The 14,384-nt window shown below is 38.4% G+C and overlaps 1 protein-coding gene across 1 annotated transcript in view; it reads left to right on the top strand.

Moving 5' to 3' along the window:
- GFRAL (GDNF family receptor alpha like) overlaps positions 1-14,384 on the top strand; it is an 88,189-nt gene that overhangs the window by 16,713 nt on the left and 57,092 nt on the right. The window contains 3 exon segments of the mRNA XM_088831513.1: positions 1,546-1,956; positions 7,261-7,317; positions 8,028-8,358. Coding sequence (XP_088687639.1) covers positions 1,546-1,956; positions 7,261-7,317; positions 8,028-8,358 — 799 coding nt within the window.

Here is a 14,384-nt window from a genome sequence, read left to right as displayed (position 1 = left end):
TCGTAGTGATGCTTCTTAAGGCCCACTTGACTCCACATTCTAGGATGTCTGGCTCTAGGTGAGTGATCACACCATCATGATTATCTGTGTCATGAAGATCTTTTTTGTATAATTCTTCTGTGTATTCTTGCCACCTCTTCTTAATATCTTCTGCTTCTGTTAGGTCCACACCATTTTTGTCCTTTATTGAGCCCATCTTTGCATTAAATGTTCACCTGGGGTCTACTTTTCTTGAAGTGATCTCTAGTCTTTCCCATTCTATTGTTTCCCTCTATTTCTTTGCACTGATCACTAAGGAAGGCTTTCTTATTTCTCCTTGCTATTCTTTGAAACTCTGCATTCAGATGCTTATATCTTTCCTTTTCTCCTTTGCTTTTCACTTCTCTTCTTTTCACAGCTATTTGTAAGGCCTCCTCAGACAGCCGTTTTGCCTTTTTTGCATTTCTTTTTCTTGGGGATGGTCTTGATCCCTGTCTCTTGTAAGTTGCTTCAATCATGTTCAACTCTGCGTGACCCTATGTACTATAGGGTCAAGAAAGTGTTCATTGTGGAGATCCACATGAAGGACCTCAGAAAGAGATGATACATTTTAGAAGTTGATGAAGAAACCCAGGTTAAGTGAGGATTCTTACACTGAGGTGGTTTTTATCTTCTTCCTATGAAGTTTATATAATTATGGATTGATTGGAATTCTCTAGTAGAACACACATTCTCTATGAAGGATATAACTTCCAAGGGTTGGAAATTGGTTCTTGGCGGTGGGCAGAAAACCTCTCACATGTATAAAGCACAGATACACACACAGCCCCTGAATAGATACATGGTAAAGCTATGGACTTAAAAATTCATAAGGGGGTAAGAGAATTAGGAAAAAACTGTCTAAAAAAAGGCTTCTTAAAGGGGAAATAATGAAAAACTGTGGAGAAACACTTTAGTATAGGTATGTTTCTAGGAGGAAATAGAAATACACAAAGTTTATACAAAGAGAAATAATGGATGACAGCTCAGATGGTAAAGAATCTGCCTATTATATGGGAGACCCAGGTTCAATTCCTGGGCTGAGATCCCTTGGAGAAGGAAATGGCAACCCACTCCAGTATTCTTGCTTGGAAAACCCCTAGGATAGAGGAGCCTGAAGGGCTACAGTCCATGGGGTCACATAGAGTCAGACACGACAGAGAGCTTAACACTTGGGCTTTTCCTAAGCATTGTAAGTTACAATGATTTCTACCAATCATCATCAAATGTAATGAAAAGACAGAAAGAAATCATGGGGATGAAATAGTAAAAGAAGTTGAGCATTACCATTATATTTTGTTACATAAACTATAAATAATCAATATTTTTATTTCAACTTTTTAAAATATCAAAGTCATTGTAATAGCTCTCCTGAAATAATGTCTTCAGTGATTGTTGAAAGACAGTAGAATATTTATAAAATATGTCTACACACTTTTTAGGAAACATTAAGAGGGCTTTAAATGAGCTTATTTAAATTTAAACTAAATGAGCTTTATTTAATTTTAGTCATTTTTAAAAATATAGAAGAATCAGCACTGTCCTTGAATTTGGCTTCAGAATCAAACATTACAGAATGGCTCCATGAGAAAGAGACGTCATTAACAATGGAAAAAAAGAGCGACTGCATCATGGCAGCACGTATCTGCCAGGAATCTGAACATTGTGCTCTTTTGTATAAGAGTTTCAAGAAAACCTGCAGGAGGGAATCAGAACAATGCAAGACCCTTGATGGAAGCTACCTCTGTGCAGCGTTGAGAGAAAGTCTGCAAGAAACAATCTTGTGGAATTGCCAGTGCAGTGACCCTTTGAAAGCAGAGTGCACTGAAATTTGGAAAAGCTTGTCTGAGGACATTTGCATAAAGGATGCTCAAATAAACCCAGTTCCATCCTTCATTGAAGACAGTGAAAATGAACTCAACCTGGGCATTGTTTCAGGTCAGTATTTAAGGGAAAAATTTTAGAATCTTAAGTATAATCACAAGTATCAACTGACTAAAAAATAATTTCTGATTCTAGCTCTGTCATTTCTGCCTGTGTTTCTCCCAGAAGGTGAAAATTTTAAATATATATATATATATTACTATGACTATGTCTAAAAGGGATTATGAAGAAAGATGGAAATGCCAAAATGTTTTAAAATAATGTGAGTTTTATTCATCCATTCATTGAACAAGTACTTATAAGACAGTGAAAATGTGCTAAGTCCTAAGTCTGGTTGATTTTAAAAAAATGCAATAATAATAACACTGCCCTTCATTTAAAAAACTTATTGTTTTTAAGGGATTTAAATTTTAAATAAACAGATAGTATAGTAAGGGATGATTATTTATTTATCTGACAGATATTTCTTTGGTGCCTACCATGTCCTTGGCTGTGTTTTAAGACTGGGGGAAAAATAGTTAACAAAGCAAACAAAAATCACACACACATGCAAATCATTGTTCTCTAGGACCATATATTCTTAACTGAGGAGTGTCTTGGCTAGTTTCTTTGGAAACAGACATTGAGACAGCGGTTTGCATACGAAATAGTATTAGGCTGGGGGCTTAGGAACAAAATCTAGGATGAAGTGGGAAAAGCAGGATTAGGGGGTGGGACAAATTGAAATGCAAGGCAATGACCACAGCAAAATTAGTTGACTCCAAAAGAAGTTTAGCCCTGGAATGACCCTTTAAAGATGCTGCCTCTTTGAGCCCCTCAATGGATTAGTCCTTACATAGGACCTGTCCCCTGGAAAAGTCTGTCCCCGTGGGTGTGGCAACTTCCTTTGGATGGGGCACTGCTGGACAAAGACCAGCAGTTGGGGAAGTAAGTACCAAGATCACCAAGGTGGGGATCTTAGTAGTAGGCTGTTCAGTTCAGTTCAGTTCAGTCGCTCAGTCATGTCCGACTCTTTGCAACCCCATGGACTGCAGCACACCAGGCCTCCCTGTCCATCACCAACTCCTAGAGTCCACCCAAACTCATGTCCATTGAGTTGGTGATGCCATCCACTCATCTCATCCTCTGTTGTCCCCTTCTCATCCTGCCCTCAATCTTTCCCAGCATCAGGGGCTTTTCCAGTGAGTCAGCTCTTCCCATCAGATGGCCAAAGGATTGGAGTTTCAGCTTTAAAATCAGTCCTTCCAATGAATACCCAGGACTGATCTCCTTTAGGATGAACTGGTTGGATCTCCTTGGAACTCTCAAGAGTCTTCTCCAACACCACAGTTCAAAAACATCAGTAACAGCATAAAAGAAGATAAAAGATTTGGAGAGTATATTTTAAATGGTATGACAGAATGAGTGCTACCAAAGGGGAAATATGGTGGGATGGGGCCATAAATTAGGAGCTTGGGATTAACATACACACACTACTATATATAAAATAAGTAACCAACAAGGACCTACTTTGTAGCACAGGGAACTCTACCCAAAATTCTGTAATAATCTATGTGGAAGAAGAACCTGGAAAAGAATGACTGTGTGTATATGTATAATTGAATCACTTTGCTGTACACCTGAAATGAATACAACATTGTAAATTAAAATTAGATTATCTGCAAAAAAAAAAACAACTATACTCCAATAAAATACGAAAAACAAATTAAATTTAAAAAATAAAAATAAACAGTATGAATGCTAAGGAGGAAAATAATACAGGTAGAGGATAAAGGAAGTCTGAGTGGGTGCTTTGTAATTTTAATAGGATGGCCAGGAAGTCGTTCTGAAGAAATTAATGTTTGAGAAAAGATAGAAAGAGGCAAGGGATGAGTCATGTGGGTATTTGGGGAAAGAGCACTTCAGGCAGCAGAGCAAAGATGACACTAGGGGTAGAGATGAGAGGCCAGAGGATGAGATGCAGGAGATGAGACCAGAAATAAAATAGGGGCAGGATCGTGAAGGGCTTTGTAGGTCATTTCAAAATCTTTGGCTCTTACTCTAAGTGATACAGGAAACCATTTAGGGGTTTGAGCCAGAGTAGTGTCATAGTCTGATGTATATCTTTGAGAGGAAAAGTCTGGATTTTGTGTTGATAATTGACTGAAGAGAAGCAAATGCCCAAACAGGAAGACCAATTAGGAAGTTTATATAATGATGCAGCAAAAAGATGATGGGTGATGAAACAGTGTGGACAGCTGTCAGAGTCTTAGTATGCTTGATATGAGTGGGTCACATGGGGCTGCAACAACAAAACAGAATCAATATTTATTCCAAGGTTTTTGTCCTGAGTAATTAGAAAGGATGTGGTTGCTGTTATTTTCATTGACTAACATGGGAACAGGCTCTGGGAGTGAGACAGAAGAGAGGTCAGGAGTCAGTCTGGGATGTGGTCATTGTGAAATGTTTATTAGGTATCCAAGTGGAGATATCAAGTAGCCAGTTCTCAGTATGGAATTGAAGCCTAAATGCTTTGCATGACACTTATAAATGAGATCTGTGCAGCAGGTATAAATCAGGAGGTCACTCACCGATGGATGGCAAATGGGATCATGGCAGTAAATGAGGTCAACATAGGAATGCACGGTGTCTTGGACTAGAGAAGTAGAAGGGTGAGAAGATACCAGAGTCCGCGTGTATTTCAATATTAGTGGATCGAGAAGAGGGAACACTGTGCTTTTAAATTAGGGAATAGTTGCTTTACAATGGTGTGTTGGTTTCTATTGTACAATGAAATGAATCAGCTGTGTGTGTGTGTGTGTGTGTATCTCCCTTCCCTCTTGGACCCCTCTCGCACCTATCAACCCCATCCCATCCATCTAAGTCACCACAGAACACCAAACTGAGCTCCCCGAGCTAGACAGCAGCTTCCCACCAGCCACCTGTTTTACACGTGTTAGTGCACACACATCAATCCCAACCTCTCCATTTACCATCCTGGCCCCATGTCCACGTGACTGTTCCCAATGTCTGTGTCTCTATTCCTACCTTGTAAATGGGTTCATCTGTACCATTTTTCTAGAGTCCACATACATGCATTAATACACAATATTTCTGTTTCTCTTTCCACCTTACTTCATTCTACATGACAGACTCTAGTCCATCCACATTTCTACAGATGCCCCAATTTTGATCTTTTTAATGTCTGAGTAATATTCCATTGTATATACGTACAATCACAATGAAGAACAGTATGGAGGTTCCTTAAGAAACTAAAAATAGAGCTACCATATGACAAACAATCCCACTTCTGGGCATATACCCTGAGAAAACCATAATTCAAAAAGACACATGTACCCCAGTGTTCAATGTGCCACCATTTACAGTAGCCAGGACATGTAAGAAATCTAAATGTCCATCAACAGATGAATGGATAAAGATGTGGTATATATAAACACTGTGCATTATTTGATATATATGATCATACAACACAGATGAAGCTCTGGTTGGCCCATGCCTCTCTGTGTTCCCATGACATACTGCTCTTTAGGTCCTTTCAGCAATTAAGCTACAGTTTAAAATATTCTCCAGAAAAAATGTGAATATACCTATGTATGCACTATATGAAATTAGAATTTAATGTGCAAACAATTTATTACAGTTCATTACTCATATTACATAAAATAATATGGATCCAAGATAGAATTTGTTTCCCCATGATAAAATAATTGTTTTTGTAAGAATTGCTAGTATTTTGAGTGTATTAGTCCACTTGGGCTGACCTAGTAAAATACCAGAGGTTGGGTGGCTTAAACAACAGAAATTTATTTCCTCATCATTCTGGAGACTGGAAGTTCCAGATCAAAGTCCAGCAGGGTCAGTTTCTGGTGAGAGCTCTCCTTCTGGCTTGTAAATTTCTTGGCTTCTTGCCAGGTCCTTACAGGACATTCCCATGGGGTGTACACGTGGCCAGGGAAGAGTGAGGAAATTTGCTAATGTCTCTTTTTATGAGAACACTAATCCTACCAGATCAGGGCCCCACATTTAGGATATCATTTCATCTTAATTACTTCCCTAGAGACACCATCTCCCAATACAGTTATATCAGGATTTAGGTCTTCAACTTATGAATCTTGGAAGCAAACACAATTTAGATCATAACAATAAGTGAATTCAGTGTTTATTTTATTTTAATGATAGTTTCTTGAATATGTTTTAAACAATGGCACAGTCATACCAAACAGTGCCAAAGCACATCTATTAGTCTATCACAGAAGGTCTAGCTAGCCTAGACTTTTGTATCTGTTACAAAAGCTACAGGATTCTCGGAAATTTGCTTATTGGGATTTCATTCAATATGGAACAGAAGAAGGAACTTCTCAGAAACATAGGAAGGTGGGTTCCTGAAGAGACAGTGATTCTTTAGCTGAGACGTAACCAGTAGAAATATGAAAACCATGTATGATGAGAACAGATGGAACAATGCGAAGAGTCTGGAAAGTCTGACACCTTTGGGGATAAAAAGAATTGTTTTATGATTGTACCATCATATATGTGCATAGATGGGCAGGCAGGGAGCTTGGACAGACAACTCAAATCGGGACAAGTTGAATCATTAAGAGACACATGCCATAGCAGAAATCAATCTCCTAATCAATAACTTGTAATGGAAGCCAATATCTTAATCAACAGCCAGTGGCAAAAAATGAATTTTCATTTTAAAATAAAAATCTGATCATAGTCTTCCCCTATCACTTTATGCATATATCTATTACTTCTTCTATTTTATTTTTATTTTGTTTTTATATCTCCATTTCCTATATAAGTCTTGACAACAGGGACTGAAAATTTATCTTCAATATGGCACCTGGTACGTAGTGGGAACTTGACCAATGCTTCTTGAATGAAAGATTTTTAGAATTAGGTGGTCATCAACCTCTCCAATTCTATATTATAATTCCTAAAAACTCTGAGAAGCTAAAATAGTCAGAGGTGGAAATAGTCTTTAAATTGCCTTTCAATCTAATTAAGACCTTACTGGGAAGAGTTTTTTTGGTTCAGACAATATTTCTTCTGTTCTTTCTCCCTAGACAGACTCTTTGTTTACTTCTCTGCACATGGCCTAGTCATTAGCATTTGTTTAAATCTTCGAGTAACTGAATGCTCAGAGCAGAGCAGTTTAACTGACTTGAATGATGTCACAGTGGTTTACTTTTCTTCATCTGTACCTCACTAACTCTGTGTGCCAAGGTTAAATAAGGGTCACGTGAACTTATATATATTTTTACTGGAGTGCACATTGATAAATGTTGTCTGCATTCTCCTATTAAATTTATAAAATTGTTCACTAATAAAATAGTCTCTTTCTTTTCCTTCTAGATAACATAAAAGAGGATAATAAATACAAGTGGAATCTAACCACTCTTTCCTATCATGGTAATGTTTATAAATAGTCATTTTGATTTGCATTGTGAATACTGGACAATATAACTTGAAATGTAGTTACTAGGCTTCTTTAAGATATGTCATTACAAAATGAGTCATGTGAATTTTAATTGTTCTAATACTAGAAAATGCAACAAATCATTGCATTTCTTCCACTAATATTTCAAAGCATCTATTTCACTCATCTATCCTTTATTTACAGTTGTGTGGAGAAATACAATTAAAAACAAAGACTAGACCCAAAATGTGAACATTTTTACACGTTGGAACAGCTACGTGGAAACTTTAGTCACAATTTCTCCTTCAAATAAAAAGGGTGATAGAACAAAGATCATTTGATTTGAGCCACTGAACACATCATCAGCTAGATTCAAATCCAATTTCTAAAGATGTATTGTTTACATGTGAGAAATTTGGGCTCAAGGATTTTTTTCTGCAGCTCAGTTTTGGTCCTATACACCCCCCTACCACTTCTGGATTGTAATACATGTCCATTGTAGATGAAAGTAGCCCACTGCTCAGGACCATCAAGTTTATACCAACTCTAAAAAAAAAGTAAAGAAAATAAACAGGACTCTTTGCCAAAAGCAATATATGGGCACACTGTTGTATTTTGCTCACAGATTTCTCATGTGCTGTGCAGATTCTGTATGTACAACTCTCTTTGCTTTTCTGCAACCTGGGCGTACCCTTCCTTCTAGGAGGCAGAGGGGTCCAGTCCTGCCTGGAAGTGGCAGAGGCTTGCATTGGGGATGCACTCTGCAATGCCCAGCTGGCCCTTTACCTGAAAGCTTGCTCAGCGGATGGAGAGCTGTGTGATGTGAAACACTGCCAAGCAGCCATCCGCTTCTTCTATCAAAATACGCCGTCTAACATTGCCCAGATGTTGGCTTTCTGTGACTGCTCTCCCGCTGATGAGCCTTGTCAACAGTCCAGAGAAGCACTCCACAGCAGGCCATGTGCAGTGAACAGAGTTCCAACCCCCACCTGCCTCGATGTAATTCACAGCTGCCAAGATGATGAATTATGCAGGTGAGTAAAAACATGCGTACCCTGCTTTCTGATTTGGCACCTTATTTGTTACACTTCAGCCCCAACACTTGATCTCATTCCATTAGCTGGAGTTCCCACCATCATCCAACATGACATAAACAAAGCCAGACAATTCATAGTTTTGAATCTCTTGGACATGTGTAGCATTCTTTTGGAGACTCAAATGCATAATATGTTTTGGAAATTTTTTAAAAAATCATTATGTCAAGATTGGGTAATCATGAAATAGCATTATTAATAAAATTACAGATTCAAGTGAGACTCATGAATTGCTTAACAGACCTGGCTTATGTGTCAGTTTTATTACTGGCTTTGGGGGGTATGATTATATAAGGCTGATAACCTCTCAGGGTTCTGATGAGGTGACTCTTCAAACTTCACAATAAATCTTTTGTGTTTTGGGATGGAGATGAGGAAGGAGCTGGGGTTCGGATTCCCTCACACACATGTGTCATGGTGTCAGGAATGTACCCCTTCCCCTCTTCCCAACCTCTCACCCTGGATTCTCAGGGCAGTCATGTTAGTCATTTACTTGTTTATTCAGAAGCAATTACCAGTCATCTAGTACTATTTTACGCACTTGGTTACAAGATACAAAAATGCTTGCCCTGTGGAATGCATTCAGTAGGCGTAGATAGAAAATAAATAGGGGGAGTGTGTATTATTCATGCAGTTGTAAATGGCTTCCCTGGTGCCTAAGATGGTAAAGAATGTGTCTGCAATGCAGGAGATCGGGGTTCAGTCCCTGGGTCAGAGAGATGCTCTGGAGAAGGGAATGGCTACCCACTCCAGTATTCTTGCCTGGAGAATTCCATGGACAGAGGAGCCTGGTGAGCAATTCATGGGGTCACAGAGTTGGACACGACTGAGTGACTGACATTCTTATATTGTGTGATGATGAGTGCTCTGGACATTCACAAGCACACAAAATGCGTGTGCAATAAGGGGGAATGTGAATGGCAGAAAGAAGAAAAGAATTGCAGGGTCAGTGGGATGGCCCCAGGAGAGACATTTTACGGGAGTTGAAGAAGCGAGAAAATGAGCTTCTCTCAGTGAGTTTCAGAAATAAGAGATACCAAACAAAAGGATGAGCCAGTGCCGGGGAAGAAATGTACGTGGCAGTCTCTCATGCAAGGAGGAGAGAGTGTACAAGGCGGAGAGGAATAGGAGATAGGATTTACTCCAAGAAAGCAGAGCGATGCCGAGGGATTTTGAGCCGAGGTGTGAATGATCTGCTCAACTTATTAAAATATCCACTCCGGCTGCTAGTGGAATCTAGACTTTACCTTTGCAGGTAACTCCTCCTGGGAATCATGAATTGAATCCAGCACCCTGACTTTCTCTTTTCCTCACTGTGGTCTTTGATAAACACATTTCCTTAGAAATTCAAGGCAAGTTGATCTTAGGTGTGGTAAGAAAGCCACAGTGAAGTGGGCCTCTTTGGAAATGAGTAAGAAGATGGAGGAAAGAATAGAATCAAAACTATCTGTAACAATGGTGTTACCACATTAAAGGAGCTTTCTTTAAAAACCAGCATTCAGTTGTGTAATTATGGGATGAATCCTCTGCTTCCTAGGATAATCATCTGAAGATAATTTATACTAGTTTGCTTGCCCAGTACTTCCTATCAGGGACAGTACTGTTTAATTGTATTTAAATGAATGAAACTCCATATATAGTGAATTCATTTAAAGATCAAAATAAACATTTAGTGTGGAGGAGGGGCTCACTGTGATAGCTCAAGGAGAGATCTGTCACTTTTGCCACCAGCTTGAACCACTGGAAATGAGATTTAACGACATCATTTCCTAAAGAGCTGCTGCTAAGTCGCTTCAGTCGTGTCTGACTCTGTGGGACCCCATAGACGGCAGCACACCAGGCTCCCCCGGCCCTGGGATTCTCCAGGCAAGAACACTGGAGTGGGTTGTCATTTTCTTCACCAGTGCATGAAAGTGAAAAGTGAAAGTGAAGTCTCTCAGTCGTGTCCGACTCTTAGCGACCCCATGGACTGCGTTTACCAGGCTCCTCCGCCCATGGGATTATCCAGGCAAGAGTTCTGGAGTGGCTGCCAGTGCCTTCTCCGCCTAAAGGGCTGCAGTTGTTGCTAAAGTGCTTTCCTTCAACGTTAACTCTCCTCACACCTTCACTGTCAGTCATTCCAGCTTGCAAAGTAGCTCCAGGTCTTGCAAATATTTGTCAGAAAAGACGACTACTTCCTTATAATGCACATTCTATAATATAGAGGGTGAAAATCTCAGCAGAATGCTTGAGCCTTTTTTCCCTTCAATGTACCATAGAGAATGCCAAAATTCTTAAGAAAGTCTTATTCGAGGATCTTGTCCTGTAAATGTTTATCAGTTAGTTTAAGTTTACTAATTATTTCTCTTGAGATAATACTAAAATTAATAGCAAAAATATTTTTATAATGCAGTTTACATTTTTCAAACTCATTCAAAGCTCAAAAATTCTTATTAAGTGAACTATTGTATTTCATTGATTCAAAGATGCAGACTTTCTGCACCTTTTAATTCCCCCACCTCATGCGAAGAGTTGACTCACTGGAAAAGACTCTGATGCTGGGAAGGATTGGGGGCGGGAGGAGAAGGGGACGACAGAGAATGAGATGGCTGGATGGCATCACCGACTCTGTGGACATGAGTTTGAGTGAACTCTGGGAGTTGGTGATGGACAGGGAGGCCTGGCGTGCTGTGATTCATGGGGTCGCAAAGAGTCGGTCACGACTGAGCGACTGAACTGAACTGAACTGAATGTGTTTGGAATTAGTCTTAAGCTCAATGACAAAAAAATAAAAAATTAAAATGCATTTAATGAAAACAATAACTTAATTGCCAACTTATTTTAATTGTAATAAAATAACGGTATCACCAACAATCAAGGAAATTGGTAAAAATGGTTTGCTTACACTAATATTCTCATAGAATATTACTGTCTAGCACACATCTATCCACACTAAAAGTGAAACCAAATAACATTGTAAGCAGCCAGGGAACACTTTTTCTTTAAGTAATCCACGTAAAACTGTGAGATGTCTCCATGGTACGTACCCAGCTTTGCCTGACTCCAGTGCCAAGGCTCTGGACATCCCACCTTATTATCTTGGAGTGATTTGTACTCAGTTTTCTCAGCATGACATAACTGAGTTTCCCTATAAAATAACATATTTTAATGCGAGTGATGGAGTCTGCTGCTATAGACATTTGAGAAGCTCTGTGACGGATTCTGAAGCACACACTCTTGCATGAGCCTCACCTTGGCATCAACACTTTCTCAGATTAACTGGTTCAGAGTTGATACTTTTCCTCTACAAGGGATCCTGGGTTTCATGACCTCTCCAAAGTGCATAGTGCAGGGTCTAGAACGTGATGGACACATGTACACCCCTGGCTGATTCATGTCAATGTGTGGCAAAAACCACTACAATATTGTAAAGTAATTAGCCTCCTATTAATGTAAATATATTAAATTTTTAAATGTCACCTCGTTTCCCTCTATTTTTAAGTATCTTTTACTTAATGTGTATAATGTTTTAATATACAGATACATGTCTATTCTTATGTAATTTACCTTTTATACATTAATTCAGAGATTAAGGACTGTGTGTCTTCTATTTCTTTTCATCATGTGCAAATAGTCTCTTAATGATACTTTATAGAGGAGATGGAAATATTACACAATATTAGCTGTCAAGATGAAAAGACAAATTGTGTCATTTGCTCAAGCAGATTTTACCTTAGGGAGATTTCCAGTATTTTTATTATATTATCGTTAATGTAATTCAGATGGAAAAAAAAATCTCCCAATGAAAAACAACTTCTTCAGTGAGAGTGTTAAGACTTTATCATATATCTTTCCTGCAGAAGTGCTTGTATCTGGAGCAAAGCAGAATAGTTAGATTTTAAAATACAACTTATGTCCCTGTACAAGACTCCTCAATTTGTGACAGATCTTAAAACTCTTCTATTTGAAAAGGCCGAAGAAGGTGATATAAATACTATTTTTTTCAATTAATTTTGCTCAATACAGATATATACACTAGAAAGTGAGATTATATTTTTTCAATTTTAAGTGTTTAGGGCTCCAAAATGGAGAAGGCAATGGCACCCCACTCCAGTACTCTTGCCTGGAAAATCCCATGGAGGGAGGAGCCTGGTAGGCTGCAGTCCACGGGGTCGCTAAGAGTCGGACACGACTGAGCAACTTCACTTTCACCTTTCACTTTCATGCATTGGAGCAGGAAATGGCAACCCACTCCAGTGTTCTTGCCTGGAGAATCCCACAGGCGGGGGAGCCTGGTGGACTTCCGTCTATGGGGTCCCACAGAGTCGGACACGACTGAAGCAACTTAGCAGCAGCAGCAACAGGGCTCCAAAATCACTGTGTATGCTGATTGCAGCCATGAAATTAAAAGACGCTTACTCCTTGGAAGGAAAGTTATGACCAGCCTAGATAGCATATTTAAAAGCAGAGACATTACTTTGCCAACAAAGGTCCATCTAGTCAAGGCTATGGTTTTTCCCGTGGTCATGTATGGATATGAGAGTTGGACTGTGAAGAAAGCTGATCGCCAAAGAATTGATGCTTTTGAAGTGTGGTGTTGGAGAAGACTCTTGAGAGTCCCTTGGACTGCAAGGAGATCCAACCAGTTCATTCTAAAGGAGATCAGTCCTGGGTGTTCATTGGAAGGACTGATGCTAAAGCTGAAACTGCAATACTTTGGCCACCTCATGCAACGAGTTGACTCACTGGAAAAGACTCTGATGCTGGGAAGGATTGGGGGTGGGAGGAGAAGGGGACGACGGAGAATGAGATGGCTGGATGTCATCACCGACTCTATGGACATGAGTTTGAGTGAACTCTGGGAGTTGGTGATGGACAGGGAGGCCTGGCCTGCTGTGATTCATGGGGTTGCAAAGAATTGGACACGACTGAGTGACTGAACTGAACTGAACTGAGGAATTTATAGGAAATTACGTTTTTTCATATGTATAAGCTCCAGAAAGTAGTAAAAAAAAATGTTTGCTTAGAAGAAACGTTACCTACTTTTTTAGAAACAAAACTTCACCATAAACATGTTTAAGTATCAGGGAATATTCACAAAGTTTGACTATATATTAGGCCACAAAAGAAAATGTAATACATTCTATGTGCAGAAATCACACAGACCACATTCTCTTATGGTTTATGATGTAACCAGAAATTTATAGCAAAACAAAAACAAAATGATCAACTCTATTTTAAAAATTACTCCCTTAGACAGTTAATGTTTCAAATAAAAAAACAGAATATGAAACTGAAGAATATCTAGAAAATAAGGATAATGAAACAGTTACACATCAAAGCATTTCAAACATAAAGGACAATTCCTATAATATAAAAAAATTGTCATATTTATTTTTTAAATGATTTAGATAATGAGTATACCAAAGAGTTTTTATTATATTTTTATTTTTAATTAAATACCCTTCAGTTAGTCAGTTTTTCAAAATTTCAAAACTATTTTGAATGAAATAACTTTTATGAAGACATAAATCATGTAACTTAAACTTTATAAAACATACATTTAAGGAAGAATAAATGGCACCTGTCAACCTCATAAATGACAATCAATACTGCCAGTGCTTATATTTAGATGGCATTTATATATAATTCTTAACTGCATTAAAGGAACATACTTGTTCTTCTGAATTCAGAATTATATGCTCAAATATTTGCAATATTTTCTTAAATATAAATGTAAATATTATTAATTTTTACCATTGTATTTAAAAGCTGATTCCTTTAAGATGACTTAAAATACAAGATTATTGAAAATGATGCAATTTATGGATTTAAGCAGAGTAACATCATGAAAGCAAGTAAGGTCAGGACAAATGACATATATTCAGAGGCTTTGTATGTATATTTTATAGTGATCTATTCAAGAAAAGGAAAAGTAATTATAGGTGATAAATATTAAAAAGAAAGATTAATATCCTTGGTTCCAC

This window comes from Moschus berezovskii, chromosome 23, assembly GCF_049115385.1.
Source record: "Moschus berezovskii isolate FMDL1 chromosome 23, NW_MosBer_1.0, whole genome shotgun sequence".
Classification (NCBI taxonomy): Eukaryota; Metazoa; Chordata; class Mammalia; order Artiodactyla; family Moschidae; genus Moschus; species Moschus berezovskii.
The sequence above is the reverse complement of the archived record's forward strand: the minus strand, read 5'-3'. Positions and strand labels throughout refer to the sequence as shown.